This window comes from Rosa rugosa, chromosome 3 (assembly GCF_958449725.1).
Source record: "Rosa rugosa chromosome 3, drRosRugo1.1, whole genome shotgun sequence".
NCBI lineage: Eukaryota > Viridiplantae > Streptophyta > Magnoliopsida > Rosales > Rosaceae > Rosa > Rosa rugosa.
The window spans coordinates 3518885-3545845 of record NC_084822.1 but is presented as its reverse complement, the minus strand read 5'-3'; the positions used below and the strand labels follow the sequence as shown (position 1 = coordinate 3545845).

At 38.6% G+C, this 26961-nt stretch overlaps 5 protein-coding genes across 6 annotated transcripts; 2 read left to right on the top strand and 3 right to left on the bottom strand.

The window, feature by feature from the left end:
• Nucleotides 1-8: 8 nt before the first annotated feature.
• Nucleotides 9-2241, top strand: LOC133741139 (probable glycosyltransferase At5g03795). Its single transcript, XM_062169086.1, has 4 exons — nt 9-225; nt 564-715; nt 943-1291; nt 1398-2241. Exons 2-4 carry the CDS (start codon nt 687-689, stop codon nt 2070-2072), a joined length of 1053 nt encoding a protein of 350 aa, XP_062025070.1. The 5' UTR covers nt 9-225; nt 564-686; the 3' UTR covers nt 2073-2241.
• Nucleotides 2242-3997: 1756 nt separating this feature from the next.
• LOC133737034 (exopolygalacturonase-like) lies at nt 3998-5459 on the top strand. The gene is made up of 2 exons (XM_062164669.1): nt 3998-4447; nt 4557-5459. The coding sequence occupies exons 1-2, from the start codon at nt 3998-4000 to the stop codon at nt 5457-5459; spliced, it is 1353 nt and encodes a 450-aa protein (XP_062020653.1).
• Nucleotides 5460-8661: 3202 nt separating this feature from the next.
• On the bottom strand, nt 8662-11037 carry LOC133739868 (transcription factor bHLH25-like). Of its 2 annotated transcripts, none has more exons than XM_062167683.1 (5): nt 10894-11037; nt 10697-10786; nt 9880-10413; nt 9354-9728; nt 8662-9258 (listed from the first exon to the last, which is right to left on the bottom strand). In XM_062167683.1, the coding sequence occupies exons 2-5, from the start codon at nt 10730-10732 to the stop codon at nt 9184-9186; spliced, it is 1020 nt and encodes a 339-aa protein (XP_062023667.1). In that variant the 5' UTR covers nt 10733-10786; nt 10894-11037; the 3' UTR covers nt 8662-9183. The 2 variants fall into 2 exon arrangements, with proteins under 2 accessions (XP_062023667.1, XP_062023669.1); XM_062167685.1 differs by having other exon boundaries at nt 10697-10768; nt 10894-11030.
• A 9169-nt stretch (nt 11038-20206) lies between these two features.
• LOC133736706 (uncharacterized) lies at nt 20207-23150 on the bottom strand. The gene is made up of 5 exons (XM_062164297.1): nt 22660-23150; nt 22363-22592; nt 22057-22279; nt 20423-20579; nt 20207-20333 (listed from the first exon to the last, which is right to left on the bottom strand). Exons 1-5 carry the CDS (start codon nt 23147-23149, stop codon nt 20330-20332), a joined length of 1104 nt encoding a protein of 367 aa, XP_062020281.1. The 5' UTR covers nt 23150; the 3' UTR covers nt 20207-20329.
• Nucleotides 23151-23273: 123 nt separating this feature from the next.
• On the bottom strand, nt 23274-26208 carry LOC133737033 (uncharacterized). Its single transcript, XM_062164668.1, has 10 exons — nt 25887-26208; nt 25713-25783; nt 25325-25455; nt 25065-25173; nt 24796-24941; nt 24561-24637; nt 24391-24463; nt 24067-24230; nt 23756-23924; nt 23274-23721 (listed from the first exon to the last, which is right to left on the bottom strand). The coding sequence occupies exons 1-10, from the start codon at nt 26206-26208 to the stop codon at nt 23274-23276; spliced, it is 1710 nt and encodes a 569-aa protein (XP_062020652.1).
• Nucleotides 26209-26961: the final 753 nt, after the last annotated feature.

Here is a 26961-nt window from a genome sequence, read left to right as displayed (position 1 = left end):
TAGAAAATGGTGAGCCACAGAGGAGGTGGTGGTGGTGGTGCGACTACTACCTCCAAAGCCCACCGCCTGGTGTTCATTCTCCCAATCATTATCATCTTTGGATTGCTTTCATGGGTTTTCACTTCTCACGTGGTCTCTACTCCAAAGTCTTCAACAAAGATTGGATCCAGTTTTGTTGTTGGTGTTGAAGTGTACGGTACTCCAGTGGAAAAAAATCACTCTCAGGTAAATGGGGTTTACATAATTTAAGATGGTAACATATTTTACATGCATTTATTTTATGTTTGATCTCGGTTTTCCCAGTTAGAGATCTCAAGGATTTCCATTAATATTTTTTTCTTTCTAATTTTTGTTTTTGGACTCAACAATGATGCTCTATTTAAGTCTCTGTTTTTCCGGGATAATGTTTGTTATTAGTTTCTATTTTTCCTGCAGGCTTCTGGTGTTTTTTTTTTTTTTTTTTTTTTTTTTTAACAATAAAAGGTTTGGACTTTGGACCGTTTATATTCCAAGAGTTACGTTCTGCAAATTTTGATCTCTCTCTCTCTCTCTCTCTCTTGTAGATCATTAATGGGACAAGACATTATGCTAATCTAGAGAGGCTGGAGGGGCGTCTACGACGAGCTCGTGTCGCGATTAAGTTGGGAAACCGATCACAAGATTCCGACTACATCCCTCATGGACCAATGTATTGGAATGCTAATGCATTTCACAGGTACATTTCCCTGGCTACTTAGGAGTATAAGGACTCAGATTCTAAGAGAAAAGTTGCACATGACTTAGAGAGAGAGAAGAAACAAAAGTCTATACGATGAGCTATATGTTTCTGAATCTGTTATCAGTATGATTCTGATTGTATTGTATCATATAATGAGATCATCAAGTTGAAAAGATGTACTGTATCATGCACAGTTACATATATATACCTCTCTGAAATTGCAGGAGCTATATTGAAATGGAGAAACAGTTCAAGGTGTTTGTGTATGGAGAAGGGGAACTTCCATTGTTTCATAATGGTCCTTGCAAAAGCATATATTCCATGGAGGGGAACTTTATACATGAACTGGAGGTGAATAAGCAATTTCGGACGCTAGATCCTGATAAGGCATATGTTTATTTTCTTCCCTTCAGTGTGACAATGTTGGTTAAGTATGTTTATGTGCCCAACTCACATGATTTCGGTCCAATCAAGCAAACAGTGAGAGACTATGCGAGTCTTATCTCCACCAAGTATCCGTTCTGGAATAGAAGCCTAGCAGCAGATCACTTTATGGTTGCTTGCCATGATTGGGTATGGATAGTACCTCTAGTGTACATATGTAATATTCATTTAATTACCATTTGGAGGAACTTTGTTGAAACTTTAATAACTTGCATTGATTCTGTTGTTGTTGTAGGGGCCAGAAGTTTCAAAATCTAATGATTATCTTGGTAGAAACTCGATTAGGGTGCTATGCAATGCGAATACATCTGAAGGCTTCAACCCTTCTAAAGATGTGTCTTTTCCGGAGATCAACCTTCCAAATGGAAACACACATGGTTTAATTGGTGGACCTTCTCCAAGGGTACGAACTGTGCTAGCTTTTTTTGCAGGAGGACTTCATGGCCCTATTAGGCCTCTATTGTTGGAGTTGTGGGAGAACAAAGATCAGGACATGATGGTGCACCAGTACCTTCCAAAGGGGGTTGATTATTATAAGATGATGAGAAAGAGCAAGTTCTGTCTTTGTCCAAGTGGGTTTGAAGTTGCTAGTCCAAGGGTGGTTGAGGCGATTTACACTGGCTGTGTTCCGGTGCTCATCTCAGATCATTATGTGGCTCCATTTGGTGATGCTCTGAACTGGAAATCATTCTCTGTTGAAGTTTCAGTTAATGACATTCCAAATTTGAAAAGGATACTCATGAGCATATCTACAAGCCATTATCTAAGAATGCAAAGAAGGTTGATTCAAGTGAGGAAGCATTTTGAGTTCAACTCTCCTCCAAAGCGATTTGATGTCTTCCACATGATTTTACATTCTATATGGCTCAGAAGACTCAACGTCAGAGTTCATGATGGCCTGCCAACTTAACCATGCACTTTGAGTTCTAGCTAGTATTTAGCCGGTTTTTGGTTGGTCAAGTTTTTGTGTGCAGTGATATATAGGATGCACAGTAGGAAATGCTTTCATGTGAAATCAAAGAAGCTTAACTTGTTCTGCAAGTCGTTAAATTTAAAAGCAGAAAATTTTTGTGCTCTTCTTCGTAAAGCCATGACTTAAATTTGGACCTCTGCAGCCAAATTATCTTTATTTAGCTGATGAATATTGAACCATGTATAACTTCCATGCAGCAGTGTCATCTTCTATTCAGTGTTTGTTAATAGTAGTTCTCTTATATATCATCAATGGCTAATTGTCTCAAGCATATGATGTATACATTGAAAATAGTGTTATGTTTTTCTGAAACTGTCTGGTAAGGTAAGATGTTTCTCTTCAAGGTTACACTTCGGAAAATTAGACATGATGAAGTTCTCATGACAATAGTACAGGTTGCCTAGTACCAAACAAGCAATATAAGTCTCTTTCACAGTACCATCAACACTTTCCATTGTTCTCCAAGTGATCTTCAATATCATGTGCTTGATGTTCTTGATGATTTCACCTAGACTGGTAAACAAGAATGGGTTCCGGCTGCCTTCTATTGATCATGCTATGCTGCCTATGCAAAATCTGTTACGCTAGCTCTCTTTCAAGGTGAGATTCATAGATATTTGAAAGGCTACTTTGCACTCTGTTAGGAAAAGCCAAAAGTGACATTTAATTTGTGATTCTGATATCATACTTGTGCCAACCTTCATTCGATTCCAAGACTTTCTAAGTCAAGCTGAAGAAGAATTTGGATACGATCATCCCATGGGGGTATCATAATTCCCTGCACTGATGACAAATTCCTTGATCTCATTTCTGGGGCTGAGAACTAATGAGGACACGCATGCAGTTTGACATTAAGGCAGCTGATATTTAACTTCTTGATCAACATCGATCATTTGCCTCTGAAGTAGATATGAGAATGCAGGCTACATATTCAAAAACTTTGGTTTTACTGTGTAGATTTCTTTACCCCTGTATAGAGATTTTATAGCAAAGACCAATGCACCAATTACAGTACAATAGAGTAGTAATTAAGCCATCAATATTTTAAGTTCATATTTCTATTTGGTCATATCTTTTGCCTCCAAATTAGTAGTAGCCAATGATTTGCTTGCTCCCCTAATTGCATGTATATACTTTAAAACAAGTATTGAGCCATTATCAAGTCAATGTAACCATATTATCTCCCATTTAACATACTATAGATAATATGGTGGCATACGCGTCCAAATTAATGTATTGAGCCATTATCATTTCCATGTAGCCATATTATCTCCTATTCAATGTATCAGTTATTAGTTATCTTATCATCAGTTCCTACATATATCCCGTTAATAAGTTACAAATTTTCAGGGGAAGGTTGAGTCTCCCAGTAAAAGTTTTACTGTCACTACCAGCTAATCCAGCTTAATTGCTTATTACAGTAATCTTCAGAGCTCTATAGTATATATATTGATCATCGATCATTTGGTTTAATCCATCCACTATGTTTTCATGAACTTTCTTAGGCAGAATTATATGCGTAAACTAAGAGGTCAGTAATAGGGCTTGTTGAACTCCTATAACTTAGAGGAATGTGCATACAGGGAAAGTTAGAGGAGACCAGGAAAGCTAATTTGAAGAATACTTGCCTATTTTTATAAGGAAAGTTAATATATACTTACCTATTTGGTCCTTATTATTTCCATTTAACCGCTTTTACCTACTGTTATTGTATTCCTAAAAGGAATAGGGCTTGTTACTTATTCGTTCCTATAAATACACTCTCAGAGTTCGCAAAGAACCCAACATACTATTGCATCCAAACTAGAGAAGAACAGCAGCAAGAAGTTTACAGATAGTGCATAATCCTACGTACTGTCGATATGGATCAGAAATTAATGAACGTCTTGACAATATTTTTGTTCTTAATGTTGGCGTTTACAACTAAAATTCAATCCTCTGTCGTCTTTGACGTGACAAGTGCAAAATATGGGGGAAAGCCAAACTCAGACATTACAAAGGCTTTGCTGAATGCTTGGACTGATGCATGTGCATCACGGAGGGAGAGTAAAGTTCTTGTTCCAAGAGGCACCTACAGATTAAAAGGAGCAATTTTCAGAGGTCATTGCAAGGCTCCTATTGAACTTCAGGTCCGAGGCACATTGCAGGCTCCAAAACACACCAGCCAAGTCACATCACCGGATACTTGGGTTGGTTTTCGGTACCTTAATAGGCTCACCTTGTCAGGTGGTGGAACTTTTGATGGCCGTGGAGCACTCTCTTGGAAACAGAACGACTGTAACGAAAACAAAAACTGCAAATCTCGGGTCGTGGTAAGTTTAATATCTATTTCGATACACTAGATAAGTACATGATTGTGCATTGGGGTTATTTATTTTTTCTGTTATATAATGCTTATGATGGACTGAAATATTTGTGCAGAACATAAGGTTCGACTTCGTCAACGATACAATAATTAAGGACATAACTTCACTTGACAGCAAGAACTTTCACTTCAACGTTTTCGCCTGCCACAATGTTACTTTCCAACATGCAACCATCACAGCACCCGGAGAGAGTGTTAACACAGACGGTATCCACATTGCACGTTCAACGATGGTCACCGTCGCCAACACGAGCATCGGAACTGGAGACGATTGTATTTCCATCGGTGATGGGACTTCACAACTTAAATTTACCAACGTGACTTGCGGACCAGGCCATGGCATAAGCATTGGAAGCCTCGGAGGGCATCGCGATGAACAACCTGTAACCGGCGTCATAATCAAGAACGTAACATTCAATAATACGCAGAATGGTGCAAGAATCAAGACTTGGCCGGCCTCTTATGCCGGGCTTGTGTCAGATATACACTATGAGGATATTACCATGGTTAATGTCAGCAACCCGATCATTATAGACCAAGAGTACTGCCCATGGAATTTGTGCAACAAGCAGATTCCTTCAAAAGTTAAGATCAGTAATGTGAGCTTCAAGAACATTAAAGGCACGTCCACAACTCCGCTTGCGGTAAATTTTATTTGTAGCAGGAGCGTGCCATGCGAGAATGTGGAGATTGCCGGCATTGATCTCACGTATACTGGACACAAAGGACTAACTAATTCACAATGTTCCAACGTCAAACTGGCGACGATTGTTAACGTGACAAAGGCTCTTGCTTGTGGTAACCATCCACCAATAATTACATCAAAGAACCACACCAAGAGTCATACTTCAACAATTAGTCGATCAAAGAATTACCAGACCGAGACGAAAAACCAGACTGATTCTGTTGTAGGGAATGAGTCAACCAGAGGTCATCATCGTAAGTATGGCATGGTCTGACTGCGACGTCCTTGGCCCCAGAAAGTGATGATTACTTTTCAACAGTGTCGTCCTCCGCTCCAAAGAGTCGCAGTACTTACGGGTGGCTACAACCGATGCCATAGCTAGTGCAGCTACTAATTTGGGGTTTCTGGCTTCCACTTCATGGGTGGCTGTAGTTGGACGTCTTATTCCTTAATCAAATTGAGACAATAAGATCTACAACTAATTAGTAATTATGTGTGTGTGTGTGTGGGTGGGTGGGTGTGGATATAGAAAGTCAGAAAAGACTATATATGCATGCATATATCATATTGGTGCTAATAAGTTTACTCATCAAATTAATAATATGTCTTGCATGGGATAACCTTTCAGTATCTTTAGTAGTAATTACTGGATTTGGCTCCTCTAAAGTGAAGAATGTGTGAATTTACTTCAATTTCATAAAATCCGGACTCTCTATCTAATCTAAAGGTCATGACAATTGACACATCATTGTTCCATCAATTTTTAATTTTTCATCTAAACCACAGTTAACTTGCTGTTAACTCTAGACAAAAAAAAAAAAAATTAGGGATTTGGCGTGGAGTTGCTGCGTGTTCTTTCTCTGTGCTTCCATGGCAACTCATCCATGGTTGAAGAAAAGAATAAACAAATCGTGCTGTTATTGATTTACCATTCAATTGTTCATTATCTCAGTTAATTGTGTTTGCCCTTTGGTTTGTTCCAATGCAAGAATTATATATTCAAGAATTGTTCAGTGATCCATTAGCCAACGTCATGAGTTTAAGAAGAAGAAAAAAACTTTTGTAACAACAAAGGACAATTATTAGCTAGCATTCAAGATTGAAACTTGGGAAAGCATTGGGAATTTCTATCAAATGATAGGAGGAATTGCACTCAACTTATATTAGTCATGGAATTACGAACTCATTCTTGGTCAGTTTGAGTTTTTCCTGATACAGTACGTATTGCTTCTTGATGAATTTTCCAATTAACACAACTTCCAGCAGGGTTATCTTCATCAAAAAAAAAAAAAAACTTCCAGGGTTATGTTTATAATTCACATGGCATATTCATTGCTGCTATTCACTGCAAGTCAGCTTTTTTATTGTTTCTTCTTCTCTGCAACCATGAATGAGTTGCCATGGCTAGAAGCACAAAGAAAGAACACGCAGTAACTCCACAACAAATCCCTATTTTTTTTTTTTGTCTAGAGTTAACAGCAAGTTAACTGTGGTTTAGACGAAAAAAACTAAAAATTGATGGAAGAGTGATGTGTCAATTGTCATGATCTTTAGATTAGATAGAGAGTCTAGATTTTATGAAATTGAATTCACACATTCCTCACTTTAGAGGAGCTGGATCCGTAATTACTTTATGTTACGATTTGCCTAGCTATGAGCTACACTTCCCTCAGTGACTGTTAAAGGTTGATGGTGAAAGGGACACAATATATTCCGGTCAGTGTGACGTGATCCGGCCTAAACACTTTGCTAATTTCTTTGAACACATATTTTGTTTATGAAAGGTTACAAGGAATATGAATATATATATATATATATATATATATATATATATATATATATATATATTAATCAAATAAGAGATTAGACGGTTTCTCGGAAGCATACGATGTGTTGTATGATCAAAGAGATCGAGAAGAATAATTTCCTTTCAATGGGGAGTTGCATAAAGTCGTACCAAGATTCTGATCTTGGTGGGGAGGCTAAGAGAATATTGAATCTGTTCATTAATTAGTCAACCTAATGAAGTGCCAAAAATGGTAGATTATAGATAAGACCTCCTATGACAAGTTTCCAACTTTGAAAATACCCTGTGATAATGAGTACTTGTCTGTACTGTCAATTCTTCAAAGTCGTCTATCCAGCACCGACCTCATCTAACATCAGCTGTACTCCCAACTAATAATACAGAATTAGAATATCAAAATATTATAGGGCGTGATACCATTTCTCTTGTGATTAATCTGATTTTGCTTGCTGATCGAGCATATGACCAATGGCGGAGCTAGGATTTTAAAATAGGGTGGGCTAAAAAAAAATTTAATAAAAGTTTACTAATGCTTTAAATTATTTTTTTTTCCTAAGTTTTACTAGTAACATGTTTTATTCTTTCCTTAAATTAAACCACATCATATATTAATTACATATTAAATAATCAAATACCTAACTGATCCAAAAAAATCAACATTATAACGTTTGATAGAAATTCGATAACAAAAGTCTAAGACAAAAGAACATATCTACTCAAATTTTATCTTGTGCTCTTGAATAGAAAAAAAGAGGATTAAATACTGTTTACTCCCTATACTTATAGGGTTTCATCGTTTCAGTCCCTGACCTTCGAATGTCACCTAAAAAGTCCCTGAACTCTCAATTTCCTCCCAATTGGTCCCTGCCATCAAAATTTTCTGTTAAAGTTGCCGAAAATGTCTATTATGCCCTCACTTATTTTATTTTTTTTTAATTTATTTTCTCTCTCTCTTTTATATCTTTTTTTCATTTCACCTCTTGAAGGTCTGTGGATTGGAACCATCTTGATGAGGAGATGAACAGAAGGAGGCGAGAGAGCCGGAAGAACAAAAGGTAAAAAAAAAAAAAAATTAAAAAAATTAAAAAAAAGGGAGGAAGAGAAATATATATATATTTTTTTAAGTAAATGAGGGTATAATAGACTTTTTAGGGGAAGATAACGGAGTTTTTGACGGATGCTTGACGGCAGGGACCAATTGGGAGGAAATTGGGAGTTCAGAGACTTTTTAGGTGAAATTCGAAGGTCAGGGACTGAAACGATGAAACCCTATAAATATAGGGAGTAAGCAGTATTTAACCCAAAAAAAAAAATCTTTAATTATTAAATTTGTATCATAATTCTCAGCCAACCCTTATTCTGACCTAATTTACCTAAAAAAAGCAAGCTTTTTATGCGAATATGTCTATCAAAAGCAGAATAGAAAATAAAACACAATCAAGTACTTCAAGCAAAGAAATAACATAGATATGACCCAAAAAAAATTAACATATGGGCTAACTTTAGAAATTTAAGGTGGACACTTTTTAAATTTTTTAAAACTAAAATTAAGTTATAAATTAGTGTTTTTTCAAAATTTGGGGTGGGCTGTAGCCCAGCAGAGCCCGTGTGTAGCTACTACGCCTTTGCATATGACAGATTTGTATGCACTCTGATCATTTGGAAAATGAAAATCAAAACATACGTATTGCATTACTGTAAACCAAAGTGGTACATATAAGGCAGAGAAGCTCAAGAAACAAGTTCATGCCTCTGAAACATTAACCGAACAAACTGATAAATTACAAAGGCTGCTTAATTTCACCTAAAAACCCTTTTCCTTTGCATATAGCTTATGCATAATTAAGCAAAGGACAAAATACAGGGGTGGGTAGAAAAACATCTTATAAGAAGCTGTGAGATCACTTCCTTAAACAGGTGGGTAGCATAACATGGTAAACAAGTTAACCATGCAAAAAAAAATTGAAGGAAAAGAACCCTCCTGCAAAACTAATCTGACAGCAAAAAAGCTTGAAGGTACTAGGTCTAACTTGGTGATATAATTGCAGATCTTGTAAACAGAAATTCTAAAAAAGCGTAAACTTGGACTGGTTGGATAGTGTGAGGACTACTCATCCTTATTATTGTGAAGCTTCTGGCAGGTGCATAGAAACTTAGAAAGAGATTTCTTGTGTGAAGTTGAGGCTTCATTTCACATGAACAAGTCGAAAGCTGAGCGTAGATTCTTGACGACATCCTTCACTGAGAGACAGAATTCCACTTCCATCTGCCAAAGGTAATCATGGTTTTATATAATTTTGGATGTAAACTATATACAAAACAAATTTACAATATATATATAGATAGACATAATATAATTACCTGAGCAACAATGGTTACATCAAGAACAGAACTACCAAATGTCATGACACTGCTATTGATCAATTTTAGTTGCAGCTTCTCAACCTCAGCAATTGTTTTTTCAACAACTCCTTTTCTTTTCTCACAGTGAACTCTTATCAGGACATTGTTGTCACAGAATCTTGCTTCAATTTCTGGCAGTGTCTCCTCTAATGAAACACTGGAGTTGTTATCGTCCGAAGAAGAGTTATCACCATTTGCAATGAGCTGTGATCTTTTCACAGAGACGACTGATTCCATCTTTTTCACTCTCGTCTGCTCCTCAAGTGTCTTTACCTTCTCCTGTAGTTGCTTGATGTACTTGATAGAATCTCCTAGAACAGAAGCCTTGTCCGTCTGTCAAAGTGAGAAAGTTCATTAGGAAAAAAATAATCCGCTCACATTATATAGTTTCATCATAATATTCTTCGTTAAAGTAGCTGCATGGTGATATGTTCAAGTTCATACTTATGTCCTTTACAGATTTAAGCTGGATAGAGTCTTTTACCTTTTTTAGGCCAGGAACCATTGCAGATAAAGCAATGAACCGTTGACTAAGCTTCTCTCGCCGCTTCCTTTCTGCAATTATGTGATCTTGAGTTTGCGAAAGCCTAGTGTTTGTGCTGATCCTGTTTGTTCCCTGACTGGCCTTCAATGAAGATTTTTGGTTGCCAAATGAACCTAGCCCTTGAGAAACCAATATATCAGAAGGGAAATGGTTGATGTTCTTTGAACATACTGCCGTCTCCTCCTTAGGCTTAACAACCCCCACTTGGTTTGTGTTGTATGAATTGACAAAGGAGAGAAGGTTTGGCAAGGAAGCAAACTGGTGGTTCGATGGACTCCAGTTGTTGGGTTTGAACTGTTTCATGGGTCTATCAATGGAACTCAGAGAAGTATTGGTAGAAGATTTAGGGTTTAAAATCGGGTGGCAGTGAGACTGTTGCAAATTATCTCCAAAGGCAGATGATAATGGTAGCATGCTGAGCTCATCGAGAGAGTTCATGTGCCACTGGTTGACGAAGAAGGGATCCTCCATTCCCTGCAAATTAAAAAATTTCTTTAATTAAGTTTATGGAACACTTGCTCCCGAAACCATGAAATTCTGCGAGACATTACATTGAACAGCCAAATGGCACAAAACTAAGTCATCTTTCACCAAAAGAATGAAACTTCTTGTAACAACTTCAAAGCACTAACAATCATAAGAAAAAGTTTACTATGTGCGAAATAATTCTTGAATTCGCAGACAAATATAGCAGAACCACGGTCTCTGCCTTTGTTAAAAATTCGAGAATCAAAAAGGGGTGGAGAATAGCCTTTACCAGTTCAGTTAGTCCTCTTATCGACGAAATCTCCATCAGCTTAATTAGCTTCTTTTGCTTGCTGGTCTAGATCTGGATCAATGAAGGACCCTGCAACAAGTTAGTACTTTAGCCTTCAACACACGCTACGAATTTAAAAGGACATTCTCTGATCAACTAGTCGTAGTAGAAATACTATTGGTAATAATAAAGCTTACCCTTCAACAAGGATGAATAAGCTTCTAGATACCAAAGCCTTGAGCTTGTTGGTTCATCTTTTATAGCTCTAATCTCTCTGTCTCTCACGGGCCGCGTAGCTGATGTGAAATCGATCAGGACCAGACCGCAGTAGCCATTGAAATTAGGAGCAGATCGACCCTAATATTACCATTTAAATTATTTAATTAGTGTTCCTATTATTGTACTTTCTCTAATTGTTTGAGGTTAAACTACAGCAAGCTAGGATGATTAATTAGTCATTTAAAAAAAAGGATGATTAATTAGTTTAAGTGGGACTTTCTAATCAGATTAAATAACCATTTAGGAATTCATGTTTGTTGCTTTGTGGACTTTAAGCAGAATCCCACCAACTAGCCGTTGAAATTTTCATTCAAGGTTTGCTCATGAAGCAACAAAGGTATTAGACAATGTGGTCCCTCACAAGGTCCTAATCACGAAAGCCAACCCTTGGAATTATTTTCTCCATTCAAAACGCAAGAGTTTCAAAGCCAATTATGGTTAAAAAAGATGAATGAGGTGGGTAATTAGGTCATTTAATTAAGCCTCTGAGTATGACTGCTCAGAGAGTTCAGACGCGTCATTTAGATTTTTTAGAGGTGATGGTAGGACATTAAGGAATTTACAAATATTAATGAAACTTATGCTGCTCAGCTAGGAACCTTCCATTGACTTAGGGTTGTTATTTGACGCTTGTTCCATTAAGAGGCTAGCTAGGTCGGCATATATGTTTATAACTTTGTATCAAGTTATTGTGTACTCGTCCGTGTTGCAACAATGATTTAACACGCATTATTCGGTGAATAAAAAATCTAAAAAAATAACTTCACTTTTTTGTGCACTAAATATGTGTGCTTACGTATCAGTAGTACGTATAATCATATCGATTGATCGAGATCATATTTTAAGCAAAAATTATGTGTTTCTTTTTTCGGACAATTTAAATGTGATTCGTGCTATTCATGTATATTTGTGTTCATACAAAAAGAAAGTAGTCAAATTTAGTTTCATACACATTGCGTTCTCTCTACATTCACATTCATGATCATTTAGCTTTCTATATCGATCTAGATAGTTCACCCTCTTTTGCTTCTAGAAGTTTAATATGCGCTTGCATATGTCGGCCGGTCCCGAATCCGCAAAAATTGATCGAGGCCACGACGGAATTCAATTTTGTAATACAACCCGTTCATTCTTTAGTTGATCTTATGCAAAGATTATTTTTAGCAATACATCAATTCAACCGAGTTATCTGCTAACCTAACACAAGCAAATAAAGTTTGTTGAATTCAAAGCGAAAGAACCAAAAATTGTGATCATTAAACTACATATATTGAAAATGAGATGTCCACTTTTTTTTTTTTTTTTTTTTTTTTTTTTTTTTTTAAAAAAAAAAACCCCACCCCATTCCCACCCTTGATGGGGCTCGAACTCCTGACCTCATATATATGAGACCAAAGCCTTACCACCCCACCAAACACACAGAAGAACTTGGAATTCAAATCCAAAATCGTTGGAGTTGGATTTAGAATTAGTTAATTTGGATTTGGGTCATGATAGCGTTGACATTTGACAACATGGTGTGGTGACTAACAGTAGTACTCAGCTTATAGAATTACACTTTACAATATATCAACCTTGATGTTCACATCAAGCACTCAAATTAAACTTTCTTGAAGATTGCAAGCTCTTAGGTGTCGCTAGCTTTTGGCTGTGGCCAGCTTAACTACTAGACTAAGAAGAGGGTGGAAAACAAGCAGATGCAAAAAATTAGCTGCTGGCAATAAAAGCCGTATAGGATGAAGGAGAGGACAAAAGTTGAATGGAGTTATTTACAATTTCCTGGAAATTCATTCTAACTATTAAGTAAATCATTCAGCGCGCCCAGAGGAAGAGGAGCCAATCATTTTGAGGATGATCGGAAACGCACTTAAAATTGAACATAGATATGTTTTCTTAGGAATTTTCATTAAATACTCCGTCATTTACTTGAATATTCAGTCATGCTCATATAAGGACCAGTTGTAAGGACTATGGAAACAACTTGATCTCAACCACATGTATTAAGTTCAAAGATAGAAATTTAAGTTGTTATAAACTATGCCCCGTTGAACTTTTCTAATATATGCAGCCATTCAGGTGCTTAGGTGCAGAGAAAAAAGAAGAAGCAGCCTTCACGAGATGGGTGGAATATGGCCAAACGCTGACAGTGCACCCCATGTGTTCGACTTAATTCCTAAGACAGAAATTTAGCTCCCCCACACACCCCACCTTGGACGTTTCCTGTTGTTTCGCGTGGTGTGGCCTATGATGGGACAATGGATGAAACAACAAGAGGGAATAAACCCGAAACCCAACTTTGCTTCTGTCCTCTCTTCAGCCCCCTCTCCCCTCAATTTTTCCTTAGATAACCTTCCTGTTCCCTCCTTCGAGAATGGCTGCCCCATTATTCAAATTTCAGAAGATGCATACTTGCGGGGCATTCAGCGTTGCCAATCCAATCTGGTTGGTCGGCTCCTCTCCCCACCTAACGGGATCATGCCGAAGTCTCATGAACTCGCACAGCGCCTGCGTCAGTGCTGGCCTGCCCTGCAAAATTGGTCTGTAGCTCCGCTGGGCAAGGGCTTCTTTATGTTGCAGTTTAATTCCCTAGAGGACAAGCAACGTGTTTGGTCTATGGGCTCAATCAATCTGCATCCTGGGATTTTACGTTTGATCCAATGGACTCCTAGTTTCTCCCCAGCCACCTACAAGAACACCTTTGCACAGGTCTGGGTTCGTTTCTGGGATCTTGGCTTTGCTTATTGGGAGACCCAGACGCTATTTGAGATCGCCAGTGGTATTGGCATGCCAGTGAAACTTGACCCCAGAACAGCTAATCGTTCCATTGGTCTCTATGCGAGAATATTGATTGATGTGGATCTCTCTAAGCCTCCCATTGAGAAGCTCCAGATCAGAAGAGCAAGTGGTGAGATTATTTCTGTAGGGGTGGAGTATGAAACTTGCCCAACCTTCTGTGACGTTTGCTGCACTGTTGGACATCCTGCCTCAAAATGCAGGTCTAAGGTTCCTTCGGACCAGTCACCGGCTCGGGGCAGAAGCGTAACTCGCACACGTACAGCTCGTCGCAGGCAGCCCAAGAGAGAGTCAGGGATGAGAAGGGAGCAGTCCAATGAGACACCAAGTAGTTTGGTTGCCGCTCACACTGATATTGCTCAGCCAACGTTGATTATCCCAGAAATTGATACTTCTCTAGCGGTGCAAGTCCATGCAAAGAATGCTCTTATGGTTCAGGACAGCTCTTCTATCGCCAGTGTCCCGCCGGGTTTTAGCAAGTTGGATGGTACTCCAGAAGTGGGAACCTGCAGAAATGAACTTGAAACTACAGATGATGTGACTTCTATTAGAAACCAAGAAGTCAATGCAAATGATGTGATCCCCATTAGAAAACCAGAAGTATTGTTGCATGAGGCTTTGGAGGAGGGAGAGTTCACGCCTGTGGTAACAAAGAAAGCAAAGAAGCTTCAAAAAAGGTCTGAGAAGGTCAAAGTTAAACCCAAACCTGGGTTGCGCGCTCGAGTCCAGAAGAGCGCAAAACACTTTAATTGTTAATGAAGATTTTGTATTGGAACGCCCGTGGCATGGGAAACGATGACACACGACGGGCTTTAGCTAATATGGTACGTGCTCACAAAGCCTTAATTGTTTGCATTTCAGAACCTTTCATTTTGTTTAAATCTGTTCCTTTCTCCTTTTGGAGATCCTTGGGTCTCCAGCTCGTTACTACTAATAATCGGGGATTGCAAGCCCCCAACATGTGGTTTCTTTGTCATGAAGCTCTCAGGGTACAGGTGATCTCGGCCTCAGACCAACAGATTTCAGTATCTTGTAGCTTTGAGGGGGTTTCTTGTACACTAACGGCGGTGTACGCCAAAACTACGATTGCCGGTAGACGTCATCTCTGGCAAGAATTAAATCAAATTCATTCCCAGCATGGCCAGGGGCCCCGGTTGGTGTTTGGAGACTTTAACTGCATCTTGGGTGCGCATGAAAAGCGTGGAGGAGCTCTGCCAAATGGAACTTCATGCCTTGAGTTTAGTCAGATGTGCTCTGATTGTGAGCTTTTGGATATCCCCACAAAAGGCCTAGCTTACACATGGTCAAATGGTCATACTGAGGTCAAGCTTGACCGCGCTTTAGGGAACATGGAGTGGATGACTTCCTGGAATTCAATGGATTGTTGCACACTTACAAAGGCTACGTCTGATCATTGTCCCATTTTAGTGTCCTGCTCCAAGCTGGATGCTATCTCGAGACCACATTTCAAGTTTCAAAGTTTGTGGTTGCAGACACCGGATTTCTTGGCCCTAGTTCGATCGTTCTGGAACAGTCTGCATTATCATGGGTGCCCACAATTTATCCTAGCAGCTAAATTACGGGCTCTAAAAGGCATGCTAAAATTATGGAGCAAAGAACAGGTGGGAGATGTACATGCTCAGGTCACTCACTCAAAGGCAGCTTTAGATGCGGTTCAAGCTGAAATATCCACTCATGGTTTATCTGATGAACGACTCAATGTAGAAAATACAGCCCACAACAGTTATTTAGCGGCCCTATCTCTTCAAGCTACTCTCTTAAGGGACAAATCTAGAATACGTTGGCTAAAAGATGGTGACAGGAACACAACTTTCCTTCATAACATGGTCAAGGTTCGGCGTCTTCAAAATTCAATTACATCGTTGTTGGTTGAGGACAGGGTGCACAATGATCAGGCTGCTATTGCTACACATGCAGTACAACACTTTGAAAGTTGTTTCACTCACGATCATCAAATAGGGGTCACTGGTCTAGTGGAAAGGGTCATCCCTCATATGGTAACGGAGGAGGAGAACTCTTCTCTTCTTGTCACTCCTTCTGCTGAAGAAATTAGAGATGCCGTTATGAAAATGGATGGCAATAGCGCTCCTGGTCCTGATGGTTTCGGAGGATGTTTCTTCACTTCTTGTTGGTCTGTGGTAGCTCATGATGTAACTCGGGCAGTTCAGAGTTTTTTCATTAATGGTTACATTATGCCGCATTTCAACTCCAACATCCTCATTTTAATTCCTAAGCTTGAAGACGCTGAAAGCATCTCAGACTTTCGTCCAATTGCACTTGCTAACTTCGTGTTCAAGATTATCACAAGAATTATGGCTGATAGGCTCGGTCCAATAGCATCTCGTATCATCTCCCCTAACCAAAGCGCCTTCATTAGAGGACGGTCCATTGTTGATCCCATTGTGCTGACCTCAGAATGTGTGAACCTCCTTGACCAGAAATGTAAGTATGGGAATTTAGCTATTAAATTTGACATCAGCAAAGCCTTTGACACTTTGGACTGGAATTTTCTTCTTCGTGTCCTCCGTGCCTTTGGGTTTGATGCCACCTTCGTTAACTACATTCACACTATCTTGCAATCTGCATATATATCTGTCAGTGTTAATGGGCAGGTCAATGGGTACTTTACATGCTCCAGGGGTGTCCGTCAAGGTGATCCTTTATCTCCTTTACTGTTTTGCCTAGCAGAAGAAGTCCTAAGTCGTGGCCTTTCTTCTCTGGTTAATAGAAGGAAGATAAGGACAATTGCAGCGCCATCAAGTGTTTCCCCACCTTCCCATGTGTTGTTTGCGGATGATATTATGGTATTTCTTCAGGGTAAGCCTTCTCACCTAAGAAATCTAATGTCTTTTATGGATGAATATGCTGTGAATTCTGGGCAGGTGGTCAACAAAGCCAAATCAAACTTACTTTTGGGAAGATATGCTTTGCCAAGGCAGAACAGAACTTGTGGTTTACTTGGAATACGACCAGGACAACTTCCCTTCACCTATCTCGGTGTTCCCATTTTTATTGGGCATCCGAAATCTGTGCATTTGGTTCCAATTGCAGACAAAGTGAGGTGTAAGCTTAGCTCCTGGAAAGGCAAACAACTGTCGCAAGCAGGCAGACTGCAACTTATATCCTCCGTAATTGAAAGCATCTTGATCTACAGCTTCCACATCTATGAATGGCCAAAGTCCCTTCTTAACAAAGTACAAAGTTGGATGAGAAACTTCTTTTGGAGGGGAGATCCACTTAAGAACGGATCTGCCCTTGTAGCCTGGAGTACGATATGCTTTCCAAAATCTCAAGGAGGGTTGGGTTTAAAGGATCTTTTTGCTTTGAATAGATCATTGTTATTAAAAAGATGTTGGGAGATGGCTTCAAAGGCTTCTACATCAGCGAGGTTCCTTCATGATCGTTTTCTGCAAGTGGGTTTGCACCCTTGTTCGTCTTATAAGAAATCTGCCATTTGGCTTGGTTTAAAAAAATTATGGCCAAGGCTTCTTGCAAGGGTGCAATGGCTCTTGGGAGATGGTTCTACAATACGGTTTTGGAAAGATAATTGGTTAGGTGAGGCAGTAATTCACTCCACAGACTATGAGGAGGAAGTCAGGAAGCTCCTTAATGACAAGGTTGGTGACTTCATCTTGAATGGTCAGTGGAACCTTCCCCCCAGCTTCTGCAGGGCCTTTCCCCAAGTTGCCCAAGTTATCAATGCAGTCCCAATATCGTCTGATCTTGCCCCGGACCAACTGATCTGGACTGAAACATCATCTGGCACTTTGTCGTCCAAGGAGGCATACCAGGTGTTGTCTCCTCCCATTCCAGCACCTCCTTGGTGTGCGCGGATCTGGCATCAGGCCATCCAACCTCGAAAGAGCATGGTGGCATGGAAAACCCTTCTCAATCGAGTTTCTACCGATGAACGGCTTCAGCGTCGTGGTACTAGGCTCTGTTCAAGATGTTATCTTTGCCGAAGACACAGTGAAACTATTGATCATCTATTTCTTGAGTGTGTGGTTGCCGCGTCCTCTTGGGCTTGGCTCCATCAAATGTTCAGGCTTCTTATCCCTCCAGGTACATCCCTGCCTGACTTGTTTCTTGATGCTACCCTCTCTATGCTTAATCAATCTTCAAAATTGCTATGGTTTATATCTGTCTGCAACTTACTTTGGTGCCTGTGGAGTGAACGTAATAAAAGAAAGTTTGAAGGTGGAGAGTGTTGCCCCTCTAGATTCAAACAGTTCTTCCTACTGTCCATAAAAGAATCTGCAGGTTTAGCTTTTGTCTCCGCCTCTTCTCCCTCAAGTCAGATTCCCATCTTTGGCTACTTGGGCATTTCACCTCTTCTTCCCTCGGCCCCCCGCTTCATTCCAGTGATTTGGCAATCCCCCCCTAGAAGCTGGTTTAAAGCTAACTCTGATGGTTCTTACCGGGATCTTAACCATGCTGGCTATGGAGCGATTTTCCGGAACTGCGATGCGGCCTTCTTGGGTGCTTTTTCTTGCAATGCTCAGGTCTCTTGTGCCATAGATGCAGAGTTATTGGCTGTGATTGAGGTAATTAAGGTGGCAAAAGAGAGAGGCTGGTTCCCTTTGTGGATTGAAACAGACTCTATGTTGGCTTTACAATACTTTAAAAAGCCATGCTTAACCCCGTGGAGGCTGCGGGTGCAATGGATGAATAGCCTTAATTCGATCAGCCAGTTTCAGGTACACGTCTCTCATGTCTTCAGGGAGGGAAATCAAGTTGCAGATAAGTTGGCTAACTACGGTGCCTTGAATAGTGGGTCAGTATGGTGGGATTCAATCCCTCATTTCTTGATTAGTTCTTTTGGTCAGGATTTTTCTGGACGTACTACTTACCGGTTTGCTTAATTGTGGTTGTTCTCTTTTTATGTTTGTTATATGTATAGGAGTGGTCAGGCCTAGTCCCCCACCCTTCTCTCTGTATCTTGTTTCCTTCTTAATAAATTCACTTTTGAGGGACGGGCGGTGGGCTTCCGGTTGTAATGGTCCCCTTCGGGGTTGTGTGGGTGCCTTGGTGCCTCTTTCTGACCGTTACAGAGAAGCTAATATCGCCTAATCCTCATTAGTTTTCAAAAAAAAAAAAAAAAAAAAAAAAAAAAAAAAAAAAAAAAAAAAAAAAAAAAAAAAAAAAAAAAAAAAAAAACTATGCCCCGTTGTACTCTCCAAACTTAAGTGATAATATTTCGGGTGGGAGCACTACTACTGTTATCTAACGGGTGCCTTTGGCCATCTTCGAAAACAAAAACAAAACTGTGTATTTATTCTCAGCCATCAAATTCACTTGACCTTATGGTCTTTTTAAAATTGTCCCTTAGATGAGCAACTCTGTTTGAAATAGAGAAAATTAGATATAAACCCAAAAAACTTGTATTAGAGCAAGTTCACCTATTGGGTCACCAGGTCAGGGTCACTGGGTCAGACACTGTTCACTACTTTTTTATGTTTGTTTCCACCCGTTGGGTCTAGGTCAATTTCCAAACTAACATGGGTCACTCTCTGAGTCAGTTTCTTGCCCTATAAACTGACGTACACAGAGTGACCCAGGTCAATTTAGAAACTGACCCAGGACCTAGATCCAATGGGTGGAAACAAACATTACAGTGTCTGATCCAGTGACCAATGACCCTGATCTAGTGACCCAACGGGTGAACTTGCTCTTACGAAAATATAATTTTTTCTAATCTACACTCAATTCACATAATTGAACCTTCCTTATAGTGATCAAACCTCATCCTTTCTATATATTTTTCCAAATTCATTTATTTTCCTAAAACCTCATCACAAAACAATAGTGATCAAAAATCACACAAAACATAACATTTTTCACCTCACCACAATCTCAACAAGATTAGGTATGAGAAAATTAGATATAAATCCAAAAACTAAAGTTTGTATTAGGAAAAACCCACCCATATATTTTTTTTGTAATCTACACCCAATTCACATAATTGAACCTTCCTTTTAGGGTATATGTCAATAATTTAGAATTTTCTCATTCTTTAACTTGACTCTTTTACCCTTCTGATTAAATAGGATGTAATTTAAATAGAATCTTCCTTATTGTAGCCGGATGTTTGCTAAAAATTTACAATATGTATAAACTGCACAATATAAACAAAGTAATCTTACATGATGCATCTTGAGTTATGCATCTTTAGTCTTCTTCTGATTCGACCTTTAGTTTTCTTGTTAGCAAATGAGACTAATAAAATGATGAGAAAAGATTGTGTATCAGCATGGACCAAAATATCTTATATATGATAGCAGTGTCAGTTTCTTCCATCAAGAAAGTGACAATGCATTCCAACCCCTTTTTCAAAACCAGATAATACTCATAACTGTATTTATGAATTTCAAAATTCTAACAAATGTGATAAGTTGGACTAGAATACTTTTCTTAAGTCCTTAACTTATACATGACATTTGAATTCAGAACTAAATCATATATAATAATGAATTTAAGTTCTATACAATGTGGTGTTCATCAAGTTTTCTTATAATATATAGCAAAAACAGAAATCTGACATCACCTGCCAATTAATTAAGAGTTTAGAGATTATAATAAATATTAATTCGTAATGTAAGAAAATTAATGGAAATATGAAGGAAAATAAATTACCCAAGAAATGACGAAAGCTTTTTCTTTTGAACATTATCATAAAATAGAAACACAATTCGGTCTTCAAGAGAACGGAACTTGTCATAGAATTGTATATACAATTCTACAACCGTATTGCTGGACATTCTTTCCATTCCATCATCATCAATATATGCCACTGTACGTAAACATAACATATATAATGAAAACCACAATGACAATTGAATTGCAGTAATCAAATTCCAAACTTAATACCAAGGAATTATAACTGAAAACATTAGCTACCAACATGAAGCTAACAAAAGCCATTTATGAGACTTTAAACCTTAACACTGTCTGACAGCATACATAAGCCAAAACAAAAAATTCGGCATGATCGACTTAATCGATCTGTATATAACAACCAAATAACAGGTTGGCACAATTCAACTTATACTGATGAAAAACTAAATCCATTTGAATTGGAATGCACTTTTAAAAGAACAGTCAGCAACTTGACAAAAAGGTAAACTCAAAAGTTTCTAAAGGTTTAATTCGCCAGGAAATTACTCCCACTAACCCTAAAACGTACAAGGTTTCTGTAACTTTCATAGACAAGTGCATATACAACATAACTTGAAAAGGTTGTTCAGAGTTCAAACCTCATATTAATTAAACTTTAAAAATCACACATCACCAATTCTTAAGAAATATCCTTATCAATAAGGAACCTCACAATAAAACTTAAATATTGAGTACTCCAAACAAAATCAATTGTTCAAGATACATGTAAAACTTCATTGGCTTCAAAAATAATATCAGGACTGAAATTTTCTTACTCTTGCACAAACAAGAAGATATCCAAACTTCCATTTCTAGCTATCAGGCAAACTTAAGATTTTCAAAATATAAAAGATAAGTAAAATCTTTTACTCCCACTGTTTCTTACTCTTAACCTTTTCTGATTAAATCAGGAAATAAAAGAATCCATATAACAGTGAAAAAAAAAAAAAGAGAACCAAAAGCATGGTATCAATTTCAGAAGACTCAATTATTTTACATTTGTAATGATCAATTTCAAATCCAAAGGGAAAACGGCTTTAATAATAAAAAACCATGTATAATCCTTCCCCCATTTATTATTATTTATACATATAGTGTGACCCATAAATATATAACCTGTGGTTTTCTTCTGACAAGCCAAAAATCTGCAAACAAGGTTTTAGATGAAATTCTGTATAGTACCTGAAATATAAATACTATCAATAAAACTCTGGTGTGTGAATGCACACAAAACCATACATCAAGTGTATGTTTCTTAAGGGAAAATATACGTATAGTATTTATATATAACATAGTTTATCAGTATTTAGAGATAATAACCATACGCAGCCAAAAACCACATGTATCAAAAATTCTGAAAATCAAGGTGAAAACGGTGTTTAATAACTTAATTTCAGAAGAGTACTAAATCTCAATCAAAATAATGAAATCAAAAGAAGACATTAGTCTATTACATTATTCTCCAGAATGCGTATTTCTAGTAACTTAATGTAGCATAACATCCATGACTACAAGACTAGCACAACATAGATCACACAAAACAATTCTTGACTAGATTGACAAACACTCCAAAACAATATAAATTAAAAAGCAGAGAAAAAAGCAATATTTACCAGTTATAATACCACCGGTAGAGGGATCGGTTAGAGCTGCCTTAAGAAATGCATATTTAACTTTTCTATGTGTGTCTTCTACATGAAAACCTTCCACAGGTTCCTCCGTTTCTTCTGTCAATGCTTCATAAGCCGCTAGATCCCCGGTGCCACTTAATTCTACACCATCACATTTCTCTAAAGGAGGATCAAGGTCACTGTCAAGTCGATAAAGGGTTGGTTCCTTCATTTAACAAATAAAACTTAATTTAGCAAACTATAAATCACTAAGCAATTAACAATTAACTGAAGTAGATAAGCAATTACCTCAGACTGCACACCAAGAATAAAACAGGTATACAAATCAACATTCTTTCTCACGGGCCTATCACGAGCATACTCTCCTAGCTTAAATATGACTTCAAGATGTCTCATAATCTTGTTTGGAATGCAGTACTTCATAATATTAAATGTCTTCTTAATATCATAATAGCTTCCTGCACCTAATGCGAGTATCTTTGGACTAATGATTTCAAATTTTTTCGATGTATCTGAAACTGAAAAAATAAAATTTTTGTTAATGAGAATAAATAAAACATAAACAACAAAGAAAAGGCATTTTACCTAGTTCATCATGCTTAGTGATCCTGGAATCAAAACCAGCCATTACAGCAGGTGCTTGGTTTAAAACCCAAGCAATAATAGTAGTCCCTTTAGTCTCTCTATGTAGCTTCTCCTGATAAATCGGACCATGGAGTACAGGATCTGGCTTCAAGAATTGAAGGAACCTTGAGTTCTTCACTTTAGTGTACCCAAAGGACGATTTCTCTTCCCCATAGCTAGTGACATTTAAGCCACACCTTTCACAAGCATTGCAAATGGAAAGGTCCTGGATACACTTTGAATCACCACCAAAGTCCAGTGAAAGGTCCTGAAGACACCTTGAATCAGCAGCATTGTCAGCTGAAAGTTCCTGACGACAATTTGTATCACTACCGGCTGCAATTGAAAGATTCTGAAGACACTTTGAATCAGTACTATCGGCAACTGAATGGTCATGAAAACAATTTGAATGATCCTGAAGACATTTTGAATATTCACCACCAATGCCCATTGAGAGGTCTAAAAGACACTTTGAATCACCACCATTCTCAATCAATGCAAAAATGACAGAGTATGAGGTGTTCTGAGTGTATGAAGGAGTCGGCGTGGAGGCCTAAAAAAATTTGGCCGGACGATCATGTGACTAGGTGGTCTACGTTTGCATATGGAATCTCAACGGTACATAAATCGGAGAAACATTTCAGGAAGTCACTGAGCTTAGAGTAGCCCACAGATGAATGATCCAGTTCTAACCCAAATTTAGCCCTGAAATCAGCTTTTAGAGAAGAGAGAGCATACTTTGAGTGCTTCAGGAGACCTTGTAAGAACCCAGGAAACCACTTCTTGAAAACCTTTAGCCATGTAGGAGTGCTTGGGTCCTCAGAGCTCTTGGTCACATGAGCTTGAGGTTCAATGGAACATGCCGCTGGTTGTCCAAGGACTAATCTATCAGCGCAAGAACCTTGTTCAGGGTTATCACCTTCCATAATATACTCGTTCGACGTCTGCAGTGGAAGTTGAAAATTTTTATCTTGTTCTCGTTGTTGAGGTGACATTTTCTCAAACTCAGCTCTGAAAACCAATTTTGGAATCAAACTTTTTATTTCAACTTTCTTGCCTCTCATGCATGGTGACGCAGTTCGCTTGCATGGCTTCTAAAGCAGATTTCTCCTCTCTAAATGTGACAAAACCGAAGCCTCGAGATTGTATCTTCTTTTCTATCTGAGTTACAATAACTACAGCATCTTCCACTGATCCAAACTCTTCAAAGAACTTTCCCAAAACATCTGCCTCACAAAGTAAATACAGATTTACGTTAGCCAGAAAAGTAAACTTGTATATATCTGTTACTTAGATCATTGATCCTGCTTCATAATCATAATTAATACAACTTAAATTATTTAGACAAAAGTTTCATAGGTGCATTACCAGAGTCCACTGAAGGAGGAAGTCCTACAACAAAGATTTTGCGTTTGAGTTGTTTCGCAGCATAAGAATGACTCTGGTATGCTCCATCCTGAACTCCTCTGACATATCCTTGATGAGATTCAAAGTACTTACAAGCTTCTGCCTTGGTGATTGAGTTAACATTTCTAGCATTAGCAGGCAGTAGAAACTTGAGAATTATGAACAGAGTAAACATATAAACATGCACAAGCAAATGCCTGCTGTGACAAAACAACATAAGACAGAGCATCTTTCTTTTCTTAGAAAAACATAACAAACAACTTTGCTGCATGTAACATTGCTCACCTTTCAGTAGTGGTGTCTTCATCTGTCACCTCTAAGGCAGTACATTTATGTTGATTGGGGAAGGCCTGATTAACTGCACATGAAAATTTGGGCAAGTTAAATCAGATACACAGAAGCTGGCTAACAGTTGCTTGACATATTATTTCCATGTATATCGATAATGAACTAACCGAGGCTAACAGTGGTTATGTTCAGCAGTATGTCACGCATATCTTGAGAGGTTGCCAGGTCTATAGCTTTTTGCCCACTGATATTTTAACAGTTTTTGCAGAAATTCATGTGGATACATGTACAAATAAATGTTAGAGTTCAAACTTTCAACTAATGTGGTCCGCTCTAGAGACCACTACTGGAAAGATACATACACAACTGAAGAAGGAGAAGAAGTTTTTCATTGTTCCTTACCGCACGTTAAGGACTTCACTATTTGCTCCCCATGTTAAAAGAAGCTCAGTGCAGTCTTTACTCCCATTCTTCACAGCGAAAAAGAGGGGGGTTTCTTTCATTTCCGTCATATATTGGACAGCTAACGGGTCTTCCAACAGAAGGATCTGTCAATGGTTCAAAGTCACTGCCACTGAGTTTCAAGAAAATCTAATGGGTGCTAATGTATTTGTGGTTGCCAAGGAAGTTGACTCGTTAAGAAAATTAAGTAGAAGAGAATCATATGATACCTCAAGGGCCTTGGAATTACCATTACCAGCAGCAATATGAAATGCTGTCAACCCCATTTTATTCCTTTGCCTTACGAGAGCACCATGCTCTAGAAGAAGCAATATAATACTGGGAATGAAAGAAACAGAAAGTTGTAATATAATACTGGGAATGAAAGAAACAGAAAGTTGTTAAGGTAATTAAACTGTGTGCATGAGCGTCTTTGTGTGTGTGAGAGAGAGAGAGAGAGAGAGAGAGCGAGAGCGAGAGAGAGAGAGACCTTATCTGTTGTGGATGCGACAATATCGATGACGCAAGTATCCAATGAAGAGCAGAATTTCCATCTGCATCAGCATCATTGACATCTATATTTGTCTTCAGAAGCAGCTGGATAACAGCTTTGTCTCCTCCCTAACCAAATTTCATCGAATTGTGGTCACATATCATAGTATCATCCTAACACTGCATTGATGTGTAGTACTGAATATGATAATTGCTCCCTCAATGTTTAAAAACAGAGCTCTTCAATCAGAAAATTTGTTCCCATGCAACTACTATGCATATATAGTATTTGCATTTTATACAGATGTTACAGGTATGGATTAACTAGCAGTATGCATAGTTTCTTCTAGCTATGCATTTCATACAGAAAATTACCATATATAAACTATGCATGCTGGAAGTTGAAGACGAATGACGAAGAGCCTTTGGTCAGTCATCATCACCATAAGCCAGAACACTATTATGATGCAATGCCCACACTACCGTAAACTATGCAATGCACCTTTTTTTTTTAGCAGATTGATGCAACAGAGTAGCAAATTGATGCAATGCCCACTCACCTGAGCTGCACGGATGAGTGGCGAAGTCACCTTCTTGTCTCCACCACCGCTCTGAACTACAGCTCCGAAGAGCTGAAGCAGGTCTCTCGTGGAGCAAGAGCTTCCTCAACGGCGTCGTTGTACTGCCGCCCAGGGCCAAAGCCTCCCTTATAAGGCATTCGTAGATAGTCAACTTCTCCTTGCACCCCGATTTGGAATTACGCAACTCCAACACGGAATCGATAACCTTCTCGGCGGCGACGATGAGCAGAGCCGTCAGAGAAGCTACGCGCCCTTGAACAGCGTATGAATAAGCCACCTCAGCGATGCTCAAATCCTGCATCAATCAGCGACACGTCGTTTCTTATCCGCTTACAAAATAAATATAGAAAATTACTCATAATTGTCATTTTGAAACCTTAATTAGCCAGAAGGCCACTTAACTCTTTTTGTCTTCGGGCGAGTTTGGCCCCGAGGTGATTAATTTAAAATCGGCTTTAGCTGTGCTGTGAGAATAATCAGCTGTGAAATTAAGTAGCTGGGTGTTTGGTAAACTGTGCTTTTAAAAGTGCTGTGAGTACAAAAGCAGTGTTTAAGTGTTTGGTAAACTTTAGTATAGAAGTTCTGTGAGTTTAGAAAATGACCAAAAAGGACATGATGTTAAAATGATGTTACTTATATATATTTTCAGAAATAATAACATTTATTATCTTTATAAGTTATAGTCTACTCATTCATTTATCGTGACTTTCTGAAGTTCTGGGAAATTTTCGGAGAATTTTTTGGACACCCAGACTATTTATCGTGACTTTCCGAAGTTCTGGTGTTTTGAAAATTTATTTAAGGAAATAGAAATCAAGTGGCGCGATCTGAGCCGTCAATTTCCTCCACCATCCAATCTGGTCCGTTGATTTGGCTTTAAAAGGAAAGGAAATGGACCATATTGGCCTAGAAAGCTCGAGAGAGAGAGGGAGCTTGGAGTCAGAAGGCCACCGACCCGGAAGAGAAGCCTGACCGGAACTTTCACCTCTGGCCACCCCACGACGGCGCACGGGCACCATCCTCTTCGTCTCATCGTACCCGTCACGTATGTGGC